This window comes from Macrotis lagotis, chromosome 3 (assembly GCF_037893015.1).
Source record: "Macrotis lagotis isolate mMagLag1 chromosome 3, bilby.v1.9.chrom.fasta, whole genome shotgun sequence".
Taxonomy (NCBI): domain Eukaryota; kingdom Metazoa; phylum Chordata; class Mammalia; order Peramelemorphia; family Peramelidae; genus Macrotis; species Macrotis lagotis.
The window spans coordinates 81,684,762-81,706,668 of record NC_133660.1 but is presented as its reverse complement, the minus strand read 5'-3'; the positions used below and the strand labels follow the sequence as shown (position 1 = coordinate 81,706,668).

Here is a 21,907-nt window from a genome sequence, read left to right as displayed (position 1 = left end):
AAAATTTGTATACTGATCTCCTTGGGTTTTACCCTCTACCTAATTCTGGATTGAGTATAGGGGAAGAGAGTTCACCTTTTTCCCTTTGGGATAAGAAGCAAAACAAAAACCTGAACTGGATTCCTCATAGGCAGACCCGAACCCAAGTAGCCAGCGGTTACAATAGTAGATGTTGAGGAGTCTCCTGAACTTGTCTTTTTGAGTTGCCCTATTTTCCAGAAACACACATGTCAAGGAAAAGTGCCCTCAAACCCAGCTGACATAATTTGTTTTTGTGTCCTTGGGAGTCAAGACAGGTGCCAGTTGATCTACACCAGACTAAGAAATTGTGCAGCTGGGTCCCCTGTAGATAAGCAGACCCCTCCTACCTTCATGGTCTAGCAGGTCTTAAAGGGAAAAGATTTGTCATTTGCCATCTACTTGTTCTTCCCCTTGGGAGAGGTTAGTCTTTTCCCATGGTTACTGCTTTTTTCCTCCTCCCATGCCACTACCATTTAGGAGGAGATTTTTTGTTCCCTCCTTCATTTGTTTTTTTCCCTTCTTCATTTGTTGTACTGTCACAAATATGCAGTTGACTGTATTGTGAACTTTTTGTATTTGCATAGGGTTTTACATGCATGTCCATTTCTCTTGTAATAAGCCCAATTTTTCACATATGTTTTGTGAAGTTGTGGTTTCCTGTTACCATAAAGGACACAAGTACATGTTTCATGAAGGGTTTGCCTAAAGTGCCAACAGTCTTCTTACCCCTACTTGAGGTCTGTTCGACTGATCAGTGAGTCTCCAGGTTCAACTCCATTTCATGAGAGGACCTAGCCCTACTCACTTCACTCTCAACTACTATTCAGCATTCTTCTCTCCCCAAATCTTGATGGCTGACTGTTTTATATTTATTGCCATTCCCATTAGAATGTAAACTCTTTGAAGAGAGATTATCTTAGTAGACTTTATTTGTATTGCATGCTTTCACTCTCTGCCTCTCTCACTCTCACTCTATCTCTGATTCTCTTTCTTTCCCTTTCTCTCTCCTTTCTGTCATCATCATCCTCATTATCATGGTCTTCAGTTACCACAATACTCTGACCCTAAAAGGATAAAAAAGGAAGTAGTAGGGAATGAATTTGGGATCAGTTCACAGGATACTTCAAATAGAAGTGGGAGGGAGTGGAAAGGTAGACAAAAATGATGAGTTTATTTATTAGAGATGGGGAAAATGAGGAAAATTTATGAAAAACAGTATTTCTATATAAATTAGCTACAATTATTTACCCAATTAGTAATTTTTATTTATATCTTTTTTAAGAAAACATTGGAATCATTTTTTCAATAAATCTTTCTTTTCAGTTTCTTTATCTCCAAAATGTAGAGGTTAGGTTAGAAAATCTGTAAGTCCCTTATAGCTTTAAATCCTATGGTCTTATCCTATAATCTTGATCATAAATCAGACATGTGACCTAATTCAAGTGTTCTGTATCTCATAATTACCTTACTTATTTTTTTTAATGTCTTATTCTCTTTTTGTTCAATGGGATTCAAGTTATAATGGTCATGGGACAAGTCGCCATCCTTCTGCTATTCTTTTATTTCTTGTGGTTTATAGACTATCACACAGATAAAATAATTGCTTTTGTTGTAGGTGAATAACAATGTTAACATTTAAACTCATGTAGAATCACAGAAAGCATCTTTGGTACAGTTCTGGTCATAGTCAGTTCAACAAAGTTGATGATATACACTTTATCCTGTTCCTTCATGACTGTATATTTTCTATTAGATCTCTATATTTTTGAAAGCTTTATGGAAAGATCTTTTGAAAATGTTCTTAAATTTCTGTGGGTCAATGTTATCTCTAGGCAGCTGTAGAACATTCACAGTGTGGACTGTGATGATTGTCTCCTTTTTATTAGAGCTTATTCATTGAATTCCTTAGCCTGCAGTGATCTGTTGCACAGCTTGATTTTTTTTTCTTTCATGAGCTACATTGATAAATGAAGCTTAAGCTCCTTAAAAAACCCCTTCTTTAATTTCTGTGGTTATAATTTATTATAATTATTATTTGATGGAGATCAGACAGAATTGATTCTGGGACAACATGCTATCTTGATATCCTTTCTTCATATTCAATATCCATGGACTTATGCATAGATAGATAAACTAACTGCTTTTCACAATTTACTAAAAGTATTAAGATGTAGATCACAGTCAGCAGACTCATTAAAAAATCCTCAGTAACTCTAATATTAACAAGACAAAAGGAATTATGTGTATGTCTGATTCTATTCCACATAATTTTGATTTTCAACCAGCTCTCTATATTTTGAAAATTTTATTTCATATAGCTTGGAAATTATGGTTATTTGGGATAGCAATATCTATTTACAAACATGGTTAACATTTAAAAATCAGTATTGTGTCCCAGATGATTATGGATTACAGTTGTCACTGATAATGGTCTAGTTCCAGCTGTATATAGAACAGAATTGATACATACCTCATCCTATTTTACCACATTAGGATTTTGATGTATACTGTAATCTTAACCTCTAGATCATTGGAATCATTTTTTCAATAAATCTTCCTTTATTGAATAGTCTTTATTAAAAGAAATAAAACCCAATGACCCTTTCTGACATTATAAGTATCATTTCACCTCTGTAGTTTTTCTATCAATAGGAAGGAGATTATTCCTCCTGGTAACCTTGGAAAAGTCACATAACTTCTTTGGGTCTCAGTTTCTTTATCTCCAAAATGTAGAGGTTAGGCTAGAAAATCTGTAAGTCCCAACTAGATTTTGGGTAGATGTTACATTTTTCTAGCCTATAGTAGTGTGTAGTACATCCTTCACTATTTATTTGTGTGATTCACATTGATCATTACATACTAGAAGTGTAGATTTCAAAAGATACTGGAAAATTCAACTAAAAAACTCTACTGAAATCAGAGCACCATCATAGAGTAGTGGTAGCCAGTTAGAAGATTGTAAACCCCTTGGGGGGGGTTGTGGGGGGGCAGGTCATGAGAGTAGTCAAAAGGATTCATGCTAAACATTATTTAATGGTTTCTTATATACTGAATGTCACAAGTATATTTTTCCTCTGAGGAAATTATATTATATTTATTTATTAAATATATTTATTTATTATATATATTTATTAAATATAAATATATATTTATATTTAAAACATATTAGGGTTTTTTTCCTGCAGATTCAAAATCATGCATGATTACATGCACAATAATTTTGGTGTCTATGCAATGATTACATCAAACTCTAACTACTTCTGACTAAATGTAGTACATCCTTTCAGTTTCTTAACCTGATAGCAAATCATTTCCATACAAGTAGAAGGATTCTGTTTTGTGTAAAGCAATTCCCAATAAATGGTAAGATTCAAGTCCATACATTCATTTGTAAGGGCATATACATTATAAGCATTTTAGAACAATTATGGACCAATAAATGTTCTGAAGCAACAACCTTATTTGTCTCTCATTACAATATTAAACCTATTTTCTATTTTAAACTTATCCTCTGCTTATGTTACTAATTTTCTAAGTGGTAGATTTTCAAATTAATTGGTTGGCCACAAAGGTCAATCATTCAGTAGAACTGTAGAAAATAGCAAGTGAGCCAGAAGAAAGTCACGTATCAGAAGAGATTATTTCCTAACAAAGGTTTAAATATAAACATTTAAAAAATGAAGCACTATATGCAATTGAATTCTAAGGACATTTACCATTTGATACAATGTTTTTTCATTAGTAGGTAGAAAAGTAAATATTTTATATTGCAACTATCTATTCATTTTTGTCAATAGGTTGGGTGGGTGGTTAAAAATTTTTTAAAACTATAAACTAATAAGCTTATAAAAACCTCCTATCATTTTGCACAATATATTTTTATAAGCAGGCATGTTCAGTTTATTCTTCTTTGAAATTAAAACATAAAAATAAATCAATGTGGAATGAGATTTAAGACTGTTTGATATTGATTCAAATATTGCAAATTTTTGTTCAATTAAAAAAGTACAACATTGAAATTAAATGTATATATAATGATTATGTTTGAATATATAATGAATATATATTATAATAAATGTATATAATGATTTATATTTGTTATTACAATAAATTATACTTATAATTTAATATATAAACATTGTTATTTACACTCAAATTGTAAAAGGAAGTCTTGCAGTTAATAACAATCATATCTGGTATTACTGGATTAACTTGTTCATAATTTTATATTTAGTTGCTATATTTTGTGGTTACAATTAAATAATATAATTTTAATTTGGATTTTTTGTAGCAAAAGTTACAATGGTAGTTATTTTAAACACTAAATGAATAAATCTAAAAGAATACAGAGTGATATATTAAATTACCCTGTGGCTGGATATGTTAAGTGACTGACTGACATCCTGAAATCAATATTTATCAGGCAAAAAAAATTTAAAGTAATTAACATCCACCACATATTTAAAAAAAAGTATGTTGTTGCTCAAAGAAGTCTGTGAAACTAAAACAAAAATAACATAGATCAGACTATTGTTTATAATAACTAGACAAAACATTTATCTATAAAAGCTTAGGAACATTTTAAATAGTTGTTTCAAGGCTAAATATTCATAATCTTCAAAATGTATGGAACAAGAACTCTTAAATTATAGAGATGCAGATGGAAAAACTCAAAGTCATGAGATAATGAAATGAATCATCTTCATCATTGTTTCTACTACTGAAGTTTTACCCAAAATTCATTCACTGAATTGATACAAAGGAGAAAGAGGAGAAGAATGATAATGATAATGATGGTAACAGTGACAAATAATGAAGATGATGATGATGATGTGAAAAGTATAGTAAATACTTTTGAAAGAAGTGGACATCACTTCACTAAACAAAAGTAAATGGTAACAATAGGTATATACCCTTAGATTTATTGAATATTGCCAAAAAGTTTACCTCTAGATAAAATTAATGAGACTGCTACAGTTCAAATATTGCTAGAGAGGCTTCATATACATGGCTGAATCATGCAGATAGATCTGTTTGTGGAATCAGAAGAAATAATGATAATTCAGAAACAAGTGCTTGCCACCAAAAATTTCAGAATGTTTGTCCTTTTAAAGCCTGTACTTAATGGTCAAAGAAATATAGTATGATACTAATGTGTCATTCTAGTCACTAGGTCTTATCTTGCTAGATGATCATTACATACTAAGTTTTTGAGATCTTCAGTGATATTTTGTATTGTTGCATAATCTATGTTGATCATAAGGCCAGGATTCTTAAAGATAATCAACTTTAATTTCTTGTGGATGTGACTTAGTCTTTAATTGCCATCATAATAATTCACTATGTCCATAAACAGATTGACATAATTTATCTATTTCTTCACCCTTCTTTGTCTACCTGTTATTGGCTGAGTTCATATATATTTACTCATGTAGGGCCTTTTAATTTTACTTCTTTCAGAGGTAAGCCACTTTCAGTTACATTTACTAATTCCATCAACATGCACCTATAATTTTCATTTAGTGTTGTTTGATCAAATGATATCTACTTGTGCTAAAAGTCTATCTTTAGGTTATTTTTTAACCTTTTTTATATGTTTTAAATATGTCCTTTAATTTTCCTTCTTTTTTTAGGTGAGAAAGTCTCTTTTTGCTTTAAAGTGATGGGACATATATATTAAAGTTGTACAAGTTTTTTATTAGGATGTTTGATAAATCCACTGTGGTTCATTTTATCTTTCAAAAAAGTACATTGGGGGCGGCTAGGTGGTGCAATGGATAGAGCACCAGCCCTGCAGTCAGGAATACCTGAGTTCAAATTTGACCTCAGACACTTAATAATTACCTACCTGTGTGGCCTTGGGCAAGCCACTTAACCCCATTGCCTTGCAAAAATCTAAAAAAAAAAAGTACATTAAAACTGGTAATGTATAGAAATTTTCTTTAAATTTGTTTTTCCTATTGAAGTTTGATTTCAGGATGTCAGCAAGTCTCTTAACATATTTAACATATTTAGGCACAGCATTTTCTTTAATAGCTTTATGCTTGACATGTCTTGTCTGAAAGAGTCCAAGGTAATGATAAATATTTCCTCATTTGTTGATTCAATGTGACCTTCAGATTCAGTATTTATCTTTATTTAATGTACTTTAAGATTTTTATACTTATTAAGTACAAAGGACTTTTTAATACCGTTGGAGAAAATTTCCATAATAATGAAGGAGCTGTTTAATGTGTCTTTCAGTGGAATCTTATAGATTCATGTGATCCTTGTGCATCTAGTGATCATTAAGATGTTTTAGTTTGGCTTCTTCTTTAAGTTGGAAGCCATAATGGATTGAAAATTAGAACCACAATGGCATGAAATATATATTCCCTGAAATTCCTGCATTTTACATCAACTGTTATTGACATTATTGAGTTTTGACATTTTAGAAAAGTTTTTCCTATGGATTTCAATGACTATAATTCTTTTTGGTAATATTAAATCTGTTAAATCTGACATCAAGGCATAGTGATAGCCCTGTTTCCTCAAAGGCTATGATAGTGAAGTGAAAGTTTTTGGTGAGTTTTTTTGTTTTTTGTTTTGCAAGGCAATGGGATTAAGTGACTTGCCCAAGGTCACACACTAGGTAATTGTCTGAGTGCTCTATCTACTGTGCCACCTAGCTGCCCCAAAGTGAAAGTTTTGTCATATTGGAAAGGCTTTGAAATTATATCTTCTTGTACTAGCTAAGAAGTATAGTGGAGAGAGCACCAGTCAGAAGGACCTGAGTTCAAATATAACCTCAGACACTTGATACTTATTAAGTTTGTGATCTTAGGCAAGTCACTTGACCCCACTGGCCCACAAAAACCAAAATCCAAAAAAATGAAATTGTATCTGCTTTTTGCTTTTGATGAAATAGCTAAGTAAGTCTTATCATCAATAGGCATTTTTGGTCATAGCCTCTCATGAAACAAATAAAAATGCAAAATGTTCTATGTCTCCTATTTCACATTAGCAGTAACCATATCAGATATGTATAAAGGCATGTCAGAGAGAGGTACTAAAAAAGAGTCAAGAATTACATAACTTTTAGAATGACTATAAACATCATCTTAAATATTGGTATCTAATGTGATATTATTGTGAAATAATCAAGTTGTGAAATATATTGCTGAAGAAATGAATTTTGTTTTTTTCATAAAAACAAGAGGAAAGGAGTAGTTGTTGTTTCATGAAAAGATGGCTCATAGATTCTCCTTAAAAATTAGAATGACCAGATGAAGTTTGGCAGAGTCAATTTATTCTATATCCAAAAGTATCATGAAATGTCATGTCATGGGACACTTGATCTATTTGCTGAGTAATGATGTTCATAATAAACATTAGCCAAAAGAATACCCATGACTACAATTCCAACTAATAACAATACGAGGGTGGAGAATCTATGAAAATCCTGATAAGATTCTTTGAAGACCTTGATAATACCTGTATACTTTAGTACATTGGTGACTTTAATGCAAAAGTGGACCTGTGGAGGAACAAGGGAAAAAGTTGAAGAAATGTTTCATGAATAAATGTGAATGAAGCTAAATGCTTATACAAAAGCATCCCACTTATATATCATAAATACATTTTTTTGCGATCAGAATTAGAAGGTTTTAGACATGATGATCATTAAATAACACCATAGAAATTAAAAATCTATCTTAGCCTGAAGAAAATGAGTACTGTTAGAGGTAAAACAAATATTAAAATATTTTAAAAAGCAAAATTATTTTGAGACAATTTATTAGATTAGAATTAATACCAAATTAATGGAAGAAATTAAAAATAAGAAACTAGAATGTGCAGTTAAGGCAGCTCCAACTAGATCTATTAAATAAAAAGTTTTGCCATGGAATGAGAAATCAATAAAATAATAGACATCAACACTATTACCATATCCTCTTACCATTTCATGTAAAATGAGTTCCATAACAAAGAAACCAAAGAAGTCTAGAAACTCCATTAACCAACAAATACTAAAGCTCTTTGCCAACTTGAGCTATTTAGTAACCAAAAGTAATAATGCTGGTTTAGACTAAAACTCATTTCCAAAATCTTCCAGAAGTGGAATATTATAAGCAACATCACTTCCTAAAGCAATGAGAAGTAGTGGCAAGGAAAAAAACTAGTTTACAGAAAGTTTAGCAAGAGACTCAACTATTTCAGGTGATCTCAAGAGCACTGAAGCACAAAACTAATAAGAATAATAAAATAAGACTCAACTCAAATCCTACCTTTTGCAAGAGGCTTTTCCCAGTCACCTCCTCCCATTCTGCTTTTCCCCCTCTGCCCACCTCTTCCCACTGGGAATACCCATTTACATTGATTACATATGATATATATTTATTTATAAATATATTTACATACACACTTGTGTGTATACACTAATTAAATCACAGGTTGGGTTTTTTCCTTTTCTTTTTTCTTTTTTTAGGTTTTTGCAAGGCAAATCGGGTTAAGTGGTTTGCCCAAGGCCACACAGCTAGGTAATTACTAAGTGTCTGAGGCTAGATTTGAACTCAAGTACTCCTGACTCCAGGGCTGGTGGTGCTCTATCCACTGCACCACCTAGCCGCCCCTCAGGTTGGGTTTTTTATTTTTTTTTTTTTGTTTTCGCTTTTGAGAAAGTCAGCTTGGCATGTCAATAGAATATCCTAAAGAGTTAGGAAGACTGGGAAGATCTGGTTGTTCAAGGTCCACCTCTGACACATTTTGGTTGTGTGAATCTCACCAACTCACTTAACCTCTCAGCTCCACAAGAAACTCTTTATAACGTTATAATTTGCATAGTGCAGGTGTCATTTGCATTGGTTGATGGAGTTCCCTACACAAATATAATCTTAGATCTAGTCTACAAAAAAGTATACACTAGGATAGTGTGATAAATATTTATTGAAAATCAGTATTAAGTACTTCTGTTCTCCAATTATTCTGAAGATATATTCAACTATAATGAGATAATAATCAGAAAAGTCCTCTTAAATTAGAGCTGATTTGCAAAAGATAAAATATAATTATCTTTTGATGCTAAAGTATTGACTTTCAAGCAGAGAAAACATATCTGATTCAGTATAATAAAATCTGGAAATAAAATTAAATTGGGGTTCTTCCATTGACCTAAAGGAACAAATTGTATAGTTGTCAGGGAAAATGTGAAAGTAGATTTTACTAGGACTTTGTGTATGTTTATAACCTCTATGGCTATTGCAGTACAATAGAACTGAATTCAGAGGTCTATCAAAGTGCAGGATGATTGAAATTCTGCGTTTTAATCATTGAATGATAAGGTGATTTATTGAACAATAGAAATGACTCTAGTATTTCTTCACATGTGTTTCTCTTCTAGTCAAAGATGCCCCAAGTCAAGCAAGTGGGCCTTTTGGCTGCTGGTTGTCAGCCTTGGAACAAAGATGTCTGTGCAGCCAGTGGAGATAGATTTGCTTACTGTGCTACTCTGGCAATCTATATTTATCAGGTAAAATTAATACTTATTAAACATCCAACATTTCATGGAAGTTGTAATGTTTATATTTTAATTTTAATACTTATCAAATTTATTTTTAATTTAAAATTATGGAAATATTATAACAATAAGTTTTATAAAATAATATTTGGATTATAAAACTATTCATATAAAATATGTTATACCTGTATATACTTATGTACTATGTATTTACAGTATGTGTAATTTTTAATATATTTATATTATTTAAGTAAATTTTAATAAATTGTTTTAAAATATTAATAATTTATTATATAAACATTGTATTATTACAAAGGGAATAAATATATATTCCATTTCATTTATTTACTTCTACAGTTGTTGTTAAATTGCCTCAGTCATTTTCAACTTTTTGTGATTCCCATTTAGGGTTTTCTTGACAAAAATACTGCATTGGTTTGCCATTTCCTTCTCTAGCTCATGTTACAATTGAGAAAATGGAGGCCCAGGGTCACACAGTCATGAATTCAGATTTGAACTCAGGTACTCTTGACTCTAAGCCTGGTGCTCTAACCACCACGCCACCTAACTTCCTGTGCTACAATGATTAGGGAACAATTTTCTCATGATTTTCAAACTACTGTCTGTGGCCTGTGTTTCTAACAGCATCATAATAGAAGAATTCTAATAGACTTTTTGAGCTCAGTATAATTGTAAGTCGACCTACAGAAAGCTTGTGAAACCAATGACTATAAGTTGAATGTTGAATATAAACACTCAAGTTTTTATCTCAGTTTCAGGACCCAAAAGTTCTAGTTTCATTACAACTCGTAGTAGAGAGTCATTTCTGAACTTAGTTAAGGTGGTTCCCAAACAACTGATGTATGTAGTTTGTCAATGAGACATTCTTTAGAGTATTTTCCAGAATTTACTCTCCATTGGCATAAACTTTGAGAATCCAGGGCCAATGCCATGCTACAGTGAAATCACAGATTTATGAAAGTATTAGAAAAAAGTAAGTTATTGTGTAGCTAGAATCTGTACTAAAGATTTTTAAATTAAAAGTTTAAGTAATTTAATTTTCTAAATTCTAAAAATTTCATCTAATTTTAATGATCTATTATAATGATCTGTGAATGTCATTGCAAGATATTTTTGCCAGATTAGTTAAGTAATAATCATTTTAGAAACAGTGGAATATCAAAAATAGTGATTTAAAAAATAACCTCTCAGTTCCCCCAAGCAAGTTTTTATGTTATAATTTGTAGTACAGGTACCATCTGTATTTGGAGTTCCCTACACAAATATAATCATAGATCTAGTCTACAAAAAAGTATCCTCAGGGGCATTGTGATAGATAGTTAACAAAAAGATTTAAATATATTCTATGAATGCCTATTTAAGAATGTATATTTTATTTAAGTAAATAATTTAGAAAGCTTAATGTTGATAATATATCAATAAATAAATGTTAAAAACCTGTTAGAAAATAATGCTGAAATATGAAATACTGAAATTTTCATTAAATACAAATAAAATGCATACTAATAGAAATTGGTGTTGTAAAATTTGGAATGATAAATAAATCAGATTGACACTCATTGAAAACTATGAAGTGCTATAAATATGTAAGACATTATTATTTCTTTCAGCTTAAATGTTCAGGGTTTTGTCTGTCACTAAAAATTAATTAGACATGGTAGAATTTTCTTTTAATAATTAAGCAGGTTTTTTTTTCACTGATACAATTTACTAATTGTATCTTATTTCAATGTAATGAGTCTCACTGGGGGTCCAGAGAGGTTTAAATGACTTGCCCAGAGTCATTGAGCCAGGTTAATTAATACATATTCATGCATGTATGTAAAATACAGACTATATAATAGGCATAGTTTATACATATATGTATACATACACACATATGTAGGTATATATTTATATACATACATACATACATACATACATACATACATACATACATGTGTAAGATTTTTTTATTCAGGTCTTGAACTTAAAAGTTCCTTACTCCAAGGCCAGGTCTCTATCCACAATGCTATCTCCCTCTCTTATCATTATTTATAAGTCATAATCACATTTGTAAATTATATGAGGAAAAAATAGAAAACCATGTTCTTTCATTCCAGTTTGGAAACAATATCAAAATGAGGATTAGGCAACATTTAGAGAAGAGTAACAAAAAGATACCAAGGAATTGCAAAGGTGTTTCCACCAATTAATAGCCAAATCAGGTGAACAGTTGTCAGTTCAGTCCTTTTCTGCTGAAATGGTAAAAGTAGATAAAAAAATTATATCACAAGCAGTTCTCTTATATAGGAGAGCTTTAGAATTACATAATTTATGAAAATTTTAAACATTTACAAGGGCATAATCAGTTGCCTGAAGAGGTGGTGGTTTCACCCTTTATTCGGTATTTGAATCTATGTCAGGCATGTTGTAAAAATAATTCTTTTTCAAAATATGGGTAGTACTCTGTGGCCTTTGAGGTTCCTTCCACCTCTGAGATTCTGGATTCTGTGAAGTTAAATGTTTTACTCAAATAAATGACAGATATCTTCCATTTATTTTGTCAGCCAGTGCTGTCTGTATTAGTGGACAGAGTTCTCTCACTTCTCTCATTTCATCCCTAAATGGATATTTTTATAATCCTGACTTGACTTGAAATATTCAAGTCCAACATAGACCATTTTCAATTTAAAATCTCTAATTCATAGTTAGTTTCAGTTCTTTTACTGCAAACATCAAAGTTAATTTCCTTGTACATTTAAATCTTATTTTCACCAAACTTTCCAGTGAACAGTGTATAAATTTAAATAATATATTAATGTATTTGTTTTGTGTATATCCTTTCTTTTAGCTGGATCATCAGTACAATGAATTCAAATTGCATGCAATTATGTCTGAACATAAAAAGACAATCACTGCAATTTCTTGGTGTCCCCACAACCCTGACATCTTTGTGAGTGGCAGTGCAGACCACTTAGTGATTATTTGGAATGTGGCTGAACAAAACATTGTTGCAAAACTTGACAATACAAAAGGTATTTTCACAATAAGAGTTTACTAATTGAATGAATGCTATTTTTCTTTGATAAATGTCAATTAATTTTAAGTTTTAAAGGAGAATAGAATGAATAGAATAATTCATAGAAAGTTATATTTAGTACTAAGTGCTTATCTTTCATATCACATTGTATTTATGCTATGTAATAATTATCTTATTTTCTTCCTAATGTGAGGACAGTTATGGCATATAAAATACTCTTGCTCATGTGTGGAAGTGAGAAATTCTTTTTTCTCCAAAGTTTAAACATTCTACTATTTATTATGGCCTTGAAAATACTGGAGTCAAGGATTCTTCAAACTGATTCTAAAGTGAAGCTGAAAAATCACAGACTGCATACTTTTTTTTTTTTTTTAGGTTTTTGCAAGGCAAACGGGGTTAAGTGGCTTGCACAAGGCCACACAGCTAGGTAATTATTAAGTGTCTGAGAGACGGATTTAAACCCAGGTACTACTGACTTCAGGGTTGGTGCTTTATCCACTATGCCACCTAGCCCCCCCTGACTGCATACTTTCAAACCTTCCTTGGGCTTTCTTGCTCTCTTGTTTAACCTAGTTCAAAGGAGTTTAGGATGTATTTTTTTTTCTTTTGTTGTAACATTAAAAATATTTAACTGATAAATAATGGCAAATAAAGAAGACCTATTATGAAGTATTAAGACCATTTAAAACCAACAAAATAAAAGCATAATTTACTTATTTGTTGCCTAATTATACTTTTTATCTTACATTAAAGACATAATGAAATGAAGATGTCCTCGGACTCCTGAAAGTTATCTATGCAGAAATTATATATGCAGACATCAAAATGATGAGACCAACAATTTTGTCTGTCAGGATTCCCTAGCATAGCTATAATAAACTGGTCATAATGGTTCTGGGGGAGTGGTCATCTAGTTGAACCCAAACTTGGGTAAGAATTTCCTTTTTACCTGACAAATAGTCTTCCAGTCTTTGCTTGAAGAACCTGAGTGAAGAAGAACCTTAAACCTTCCATATCAGTTCATTCCACATCTGGATAACTATAAATTCACATCTTATTGTTAATACTATTTTTCTAGTGTGTGGTTACAAGTCATGAGCTCCAAACAACAAAAGGTAAAAGTAATCCAAAAAGCAATAACAATACATGGTGTAAACAGGTTATGACACATCCCCAAAGAGGTACTGATAATAAAAAAGCAGAGTAATGATGTCTTCAGAGAAATCTTGTCCTTTCAGACTGAAAATCCCCAGTTCACTGTCAAGTGAATCTAATATAGCATCATCTTAAGATTCTTTAACACACTACTTTTCTTCCTACCTATGCTTTCTGGTTTATCAGAGTCCTTTCTAAAATGTAGTCTTGAAAACCAAATTCAAAACTCAAAAATGTTCTCTGAGAAAGAATAAAATAAGAATAAAAACTTCCTAACTCTATATACTGACACTGTAAGGCAACCTTTGAGCACCTTAACCTTTTTTGGCTGAAACACTACATTGTTGGCTCTCATTGAATTTGCATTGGACTAAACTCAGTAGATCATTTTTAGGCACATTCCTCCATCTTGTAAATTTGAAGTTGTTTAAATATAAATCTTTATATTTATCATTATTAAAATTGTCCCCCTTTTCTGGCCTGTTAAAATTTTTTTGTATCTTTTTATGTAGTTTACTATTCCTTTATCTAAGCCATTGCTGAAATTATTAAATGATATAAAAAAAGGAGATGCACCTGAGACACTTCATTAGAAACTCCATATCAATTTCATACTATGATCATTATTCTTTTGATTTCAGTCATTCATCCAGTTCCTGAAAATTCCCCAAACTGTATACTGTCCAGCATATTTCTATTTCTTTCATAATAATAGCATCCTTGATAAATGCTATTTTACAATCTAAATGAACTGTAGCCATTGGATTTCTCTGATTTACTTGAATAGTAGTCCTGTCAAAAATGACTTTGTTTATGTAACATGCTTTATAAATGTCATTGATAAATACCACCCTGAGATTGTGTTTCTTTCAAGTATAGTCCGCCTGTTTTCCTTCTTGCCTTGTGCATCTTGCTCAGGCTATAGGTTCAATTCCTCTTTTGATTGTTCCATTTTCTTGTCTTGCTATATTTTATATGTTATAATTTTGTAAAACATCTGCAAGATCTTAATGTTCTAATTTGGCATACTTAGTAGCCATGGCACATACAAATCAGAATAACATGGCCCCAAAGTGGGAGTTCTGCAAATGAAAGAATTAAAACCTCTTAAGACATAGTGACTAGCCTAGGAGACAAAGCAGTTGTTTAGAATTCAAATTGAAATGGATCCTTGTGGCTGCATATTGACTTAGAAAAACATAAAATTCACATCACCTTTGCTTTATTTTATTTTTATTTTGTTAAACATTTCCCAACTACATTTTAATCTGATTGGGCACTCTGGAGTTTGATACCTGTGAATTAAAAGATACATGGAGTGTAGGGAGTAATGCCTGGAATAGTGGGCCAGGTGAGGCAAGACCAACCAGGACTTCAAGGCCACAGTCCCAGAATTCTGGAGATGAATGGGAAGCTGTCTCTTCTAAGAAGTGACAGAGGAAACAGAAATTTTGAAATTTGGAGGAGGGGAATTGAAATAGTTCCCATTCATATTAAAGTAGGAGGATGGTTACCTACTAGGAATATGAAGAACGGAAACAGAGACTTGTGAAAAGAAGAAATTATTATCATGGTGAATGTGCCTGGAAGGGAGGTGAATAAAAGGATTGCCAAGCAAAGGAAAGTAAAGAGAGCTAATATGCCCAGCAGGATTTATAATGAAAGAAGTTGAAAAGGGTCAGGAGGGGAAAGGGAATGCTAGAATGGTGGTGAACATAGCCCTGGAATAACAGACTTTAGATCAGAGGCAAAATGTGAATAGAAGTTCACAGGATCATAAGTTCAGAGCTGAAAGGAACTTCAAGACAATAGCATTCTAATCCCCTCATTTTAAAGATGAGACTAAAGCACAAGAGGGAATGTGACTTGTACAAGGACAGTAGAGGAAAAGAAAGGGCAAAAGGAGGGAATGTTAATGTTCTGGATGTCAGATGTGAGTGGAAAAGGGTAGATATAGAGATGATGGACTCTGAAGGTGTGCTCACCTCTACCTTTACACAATCAAAATTTGGATATTCTATGTTTTGAAACTTTGTTTTATTTTTTTTACTTAAGGCAGCTAGGGGGCACAGTGGATAGAGTACTGGCCTTTAGAGTCAGGAGGTTGGAAGTTCAAATCCAGCTTCAAACACTAGACACTGTTTAGCTGTGTGATCTTGGACAAGTAACTTAACCCTGATTGCCTCACATCTAGGGCAATCTCCAGTTGTCTTGATTCACATCTGTTCACTGGATGACTCTGGAGGAGAAAATGAGACTGGTGACTTAGCATAGCGTCCCCTCACTCAAATCCAATTCATGTGTTTGTCATGGCATCACCTCCCCTGATGTCATGGTCTTCAAGAATGACAGACAAACATCATCATCATCAAATTTTATTTACTTTTTGGTTTGTCACATTATCAGTTTCAACTATTAAAGCTTATACCTGCATTAAAACTGTTAGGATACACTGTATTCTATGTAAAAAAGTTAAATTTCTGGAAGGAATGAATGCAAATAGAATAGTATTATGTGTTTACTTCCTTGGACTATTTATCTTTTATACCAGTCTCTTTCTTAAATCTATTCCAGGAATTCCTACTTCTGTTAGTTGGTGCTGGAATGCTGGAGATACTGTGGCATTTGTTTCCCGCAGAGGCCCACTGAATATCTGGACTATTTCAGGACCAGATTTAGGTGTGACAGTACACAAAGAGGCCCAGGGTTTTTTGTCTGATATTTGTCTCTTTAGATGGCATCCCCAAAAAAGAGGAAAAGTGATATTTGGGCATACTGATGGAAGCCTTTCAATTTTTCAGCCAGGTAAGCATCTAGACATTTCTAAAAACTATGCATCTTGGAACTTAGAATATTAAATGACTCTGACAGCCTCGTAGAACAGTCCTCATACAGTAGTTGCTCTCTCCTGGTCTCTTTTTAAGTTTTCTTCTACTAAGCATGATAATCATTTACTTAACTCTCTTGATGAGGATATGTCATTGGTAATGCTATGTAAAGTATTTCATAACAGTTTTCTTTGTCCAAGAAAATACTTCTCTGATATTAAAAAAACTTGAAACTTAGTATTTAGTATTATCTTGTTCTGTTTGGTCCCCCATATTTTTTCTCCTTGTTTTTCTGGCTATAGAGCTATAACTTAAACATAAATGGGAGATACTACATGAGAGAGAAAAAGAGCTTATGCCCTCTGTTGCTTCTTGGTCCTCATCCCTCCCTGATTTGGTATGTGTGTCACCGAGCCTAACTCATCATGAAACTTGGCCCATAAATCTGCCAGCAGAAGCAATGTCCTATCTTACCATCCTTTCTAAAAATAGTTCTGGTTATGCATCACTTTGTCCCCTTTCTTTTTCATGAACAAGAGACTCTGGGACTTGTGATCGAGATAACATGTCACATGGAGAAGCAGAAATCCTGCTGCCTCTCAAACCACCATCTCATTCTTTCATTTGATGGATATTTAATCAGTGCTATTTGGAGGATATAAGGGTGAATCACATTCCACCCCAACAAATGATATTTAGAAGAAAAACTAATAATTTTCATTTACTATTATAAGTATATATATTCAATATTCTACAAAAATTTACTATTCAGATTTTTTTTATTCTTTGAATATCATTATTGGTGTAGTTATAGAGTATTGAACTTAGAATCAGAAGACTTGGCTTTGAATCTTGATCCTGACACTCACTAGCTTTGTGACTATGAGTAAATTACTTTACGTTTGTGAAGTTCAGTTTTTTCATGTGAATGAATGAGTGAAAAAAAAGAGAAAAAAAGAAGAAAAATTAAGTGCATTAAATCAGTGCTTGATCTCATGGAGTTTAAATTCTAATAGGAGGAGGAAAAATGACAAGGTAGATTTAAGATTCAAGAACTAGAAAGTAGAAGTGGAGTAAGGGGAAAGACTGAAGATCCATGACTTCTGGGGAGAAGTCTAGTAAATGAAGTAAAGTATTTCTGCAGTTTGGAGCCAAAGGTAGTAAGCAACCAAGGCAAGCACCTATCAAGATATTAGGGTCCTAAGTTTTTTTTTGTTTTTGTTTTTTAGGTTTTTGCAAGGCAAATGGGGTTAAGTGGCTTGCCCAAGGCCACACAGCTAGGTAATTATTAAATGTCTGAGACTGGATTTGAACCCAGGTACTCCTGACTCCAAGGCCGGTGCTTTATCCACTATGCCACCTAGTCGCCCCGTCCTAAGTTTTCTTAATGAAAGTTGTACTTTGTGCATAAATTTGTTGTGAATGAAGTATTTAATGAAATAAAGCACTCTATAAATATATGACTATTAACTTAATTGACTTTTGTACACAGATACATTTGATAGTATATGATAGTCTATAGTCTTAGATTTTTTTTTTAAACTTTAGAGTAATAGGGCATCAGTACATATATTGCCTCCTGGATTTCTGGCCCTCAGAAGGTATACCCTTAACATCTCCTTGTGTTTATATTCTTAAACCATGGATGTACTGCTCTCAAGTACTGATTTCTGGCTACATCCTAGAAGCAAGGTGTGTTCAGTAGCACAGGGGAACTTAATCCTGAAAACTTCGAGGGTAGAAGCCTACAAATGAGGGGATGGGGGAAATCATCTTTCCTTGTTCTGTATGAAAGGAGGCAAAAAACACACATCAACCTCAGACTTTTGATTTTCCCTTTGAACAGAGGAAAATAATGGTCAACAATCCTCACCTAAGTTCTTCAGGAAAACTGCTAGCAAGAATGGCAGGATTATGGCTCTTACTGCCAGAAGGCATGGGTCGCAGGGAGAACTGCAGGGATAGATGTGAAACTGCATACTGCTTGTGTTTCTGCTACCAGAAGTGACTTTTCTCTACATTTCAAGAGAGTAACACATTGTTGAGGGGACCAAGGCAGCCATTTGTCAACCCTCTAATGTCAGAATGACCTGCTAGGTTCTTTAGGCATATATATGTATATGTATATGTATATGTATATGTATATGTATATGTATATGTATATGTATATGTTTATATATGTGTGTATATACATACACACATACATATATATACACACACACACATATATATATATATATATATACACATATATATTTTCAGGGCCTGGTAGAGAACCTATCAAGACTGGTCAGCTGGCTAACTGACTCACTTTGGGTTAATTCATATTGCTAAAGAAATCTCAGTAAAGAAAGTGAGGATGTTTGGGGCAAAGATTTTTTTTTTATTGTTGCTGTTGATTGAATGTAAGAACATCAGAAGAGAAATGCATATTTGGAAAATGAGCAGCTGGTTTAGATGACATCTGAGAATATAACTTGGATTTTACTGAACCACAATTTAAAATATAGGAGAAACAGGTATGGTTTCATCTTACAAGGGTTAGTAAGAGTGTATTTGCCTAGAGCCTTGCAAAACTAATCAAAGGCACTTTAAAAGGGAAAATAGAGGGAGAAAACTGTCTGTGAATTCACCAAATAAGAAAAGACAGTAGCTACAATGGAGGAAGAATAGAAGTAGAGATGCCTACATAATTTTATGAATTTGTAATAGTATAAATTCAAAAGAGTCAGCAATGAAAGCCATGGCCTCATGACTACACATAAATATTCAAATTATGAATAATTAGCAAGGTAAACTAAAGATCCTTTACACCAAGAGACAAATTTGGACTAATTGGTATCATTGATACTTGATAGGATAAAACCCTAACTGGAATATGGCTATGGAATTAGGGGATAACTCATTCAAAAGGAACAGGATAGGTATGTAGTTTTTTTGGGGAGTATAATATTCAATGTATACCATATATTAAGATGTTGTACTCATGTGAGGAGTACTAAGGCAAGAGATGTTTAATAGACAGGATTTGGATGAAGGCTAGTAGAAACAGAACAGAAGTGTTTAGCAGTACCAAATCTCCAACTCTCCTACAAAGTGGTAATCATCTAAACAATTAGTATTAGATAAGAAATTGAGTGGTTGCTTGTTGAAACAGATTAGGTTTACAAAGTACCCAATAACCTAGTGCTTGATAAACTCCAAGATCTCAGCTACTGTTTAACAAAAATTTCTGGGAAAACTGTAAAGTAATATGGCACAAACCAGAGACAGAACAGTGTCTCTCACACTGTATACCTAAGATAATAGATATATAATTTCAACATAAAAAGTGATATCATAAGCAAATTAGAGAAGCATAGGAAAAGTTATTTGTCATATTTATTGATAAAGGAAGAGTTCATGATAAACCAGAGATAAAGGGTTTATAGGAAGTAAAGGACAAATTCAGTCATGGATTTTGTCATTCTTTTTATCATAATGTTTGTTGGGTTTTTTCCTTTTCCTTTATGCAAGAATATTCAACAAATTCTCTTTTTAAAGTTTTATTGATATGTTTTATTTTTACATTACACACATTTATAGATTGTTCCCACTCCATGGGAGTATTCATGTAATAAAGTAAAGCAGTTAAGTAAAACTAAGAATTCATGGATCTCATCTGAAAGTGCATACAGTATTCTATATCTATAGAACCTACCTCAATTTTTTTAAGTCAACTGAAGCATCTTTTCTCTCCTGCCTGCTCCTGACCCTGTTGGAAAAAAAAGAAAAACATTTTTCTTAACAAAAAATACATAGTTGAGCAAAAGAGATTTCCTTTGTGGCTATATAAAAATAGATATGTTTCATTCTGCACCCTAAACCAATCATCTTTCTGTCATAGATAGCATGTTTTATCATCAGTTCTTTGGAATCATGAATAGTCATTATATTTTTCATACAAATACAAAATTTTTACAGTTTTTTATCATATAAATTATTTTAAGATACAAGAGCTTTTTGGAAAATTGCAGAACTACTTGTAATTTACTAACAGAATTTCACATTAATCTAGGCAATTATTTTTTTATCTTCTCTACTTATAAATTGCAGAGTAGAGACAGCTTTGCTTTTTCTACCCTTACAGTAACATGGAGAAAAAATTCTCAATAGGTTCATAAAAAGCTTGCCAAACACAACAGATATATTCACAATCTGAATATATTTGTAGCAACAAATTCTTATTTCTTTCTATACAACCATTACTTCTGTAAATATACTCATCTTCATGATTGTTTTATGGAGTACAAAGAACAGTAATTTGATGCATTATAAATTGTAAATGGTTTATTTTGTAAATAAATAGTTTACTCTTTTTTTTTTTTAAAATAATAGGTTCTAAGAATCAGAAACATGTTCTGAGACCTGAATCTCTTGAAGGGACAGATGAAGAGGATCCTGTTACAGACCTGGAATGGGACCCACTGTCAACTGACTATCTCCTTGTGGCAAATTTGCATAATGGCATTCGCCTTGTAGATTCTGAATCACTCTCTTGTATCACAACATTTAATTTTCCCACTGCCTCAGTATCAGTTCAGTGCTTAGCCTGGGTTCCTACTGCACCTGGGATGTTTATAACTGGAGGTAAGTGTTAATGAGGAGTTTCTATTGAAGTCATTAAATTCTGAAAAAAAAACCAAACCTCTATTATTCTGATTAATTCCAATCAAGTCTTAAAACATTCTAAATTCTGTGCTCCTGAGACAGTATATAAATCTGATTTTCTTTTAAATTTTGTAAGGCAATGGAGTTAAATGATTTGCCTAAGGTTACACGGCTAAGTATTAAGTGTATGTCTGAGGTCACATTTGAACTCAGGTCCTCATGACTCCAGAGCCGGTGCTGTATCTACTGAGCCACCTAGTTTCCCCCAATATATTAATCTGAAAAGGAAATGGAAAGTTATCTTTAGGAGTTTGAATTTTTGTCATGTTGTTTAGATAAAAATGAGATTAGAACCATTTAAGTTTCCTTTGTTCCACTTGAATTTCATCCTCATAACAAAAGTGAAATTAGGACCATATATTTTTCTGGTGTCATTATTATTATATATACAATTTTATTTTGGATTATCAAGTAAATTAGAAGTATTTATGTATGTGACTTTGTCAGATTAGTTTGGTTAAGATTAAGTCTTGATTAAATGTATTGGAAAGAGGTCAATAATTAATAAACTTCAGTAATAAATTGATCAGCCATGACCTAGACCTGAGTTAGACCCAGGTTGGATGATGAGAATGGGTTAATACTCAGAAGTCTTTTTAGTATGAGAAGATATAATAGAGCTTTTTTCTTCTGGAATAGCTTTTAAAAATCTCA

At 32.4% G+C, this 21,907-nt stretch overlaps 1 protein-coding gene across 5 annotated transcripts in view; it reads left to right on the top strand.

The window, feature by feature from the left end:
- The first annotated feature begins 9,406 nt into the window (after window positions 1-9,406).
- The window catches only part of WDR17 (WD repeat domain 17), a 93,320-nt gene continuing 80,819 nt past the window's right edge, over window positions 9,407-21,907 (top strand). For all 5 annotated transcript variants that reach the window (XM_074228940.1, XM_074228939.1, XM_074228938.1 and 2 more), the window contains exons 1-4: window positions 9,407-9,529; window positions 12,372-12,555; window positions 16,290-16,520; window positions 20,921-21,172. In XM_074228940.1, the coding sequence (XP_074085041.1) occupies window positions 9,407-9,529; window positions 12,372-12,555; window positions 16,290-16,520; window positions 20,921-21,172 (790 nt within the window). The remainder of the gene's footprint in view (window positions 9,530-12,371; window positions 12,556-16,289; window positions 16,521-20,920; window positions 21,173-21,907) is intronic.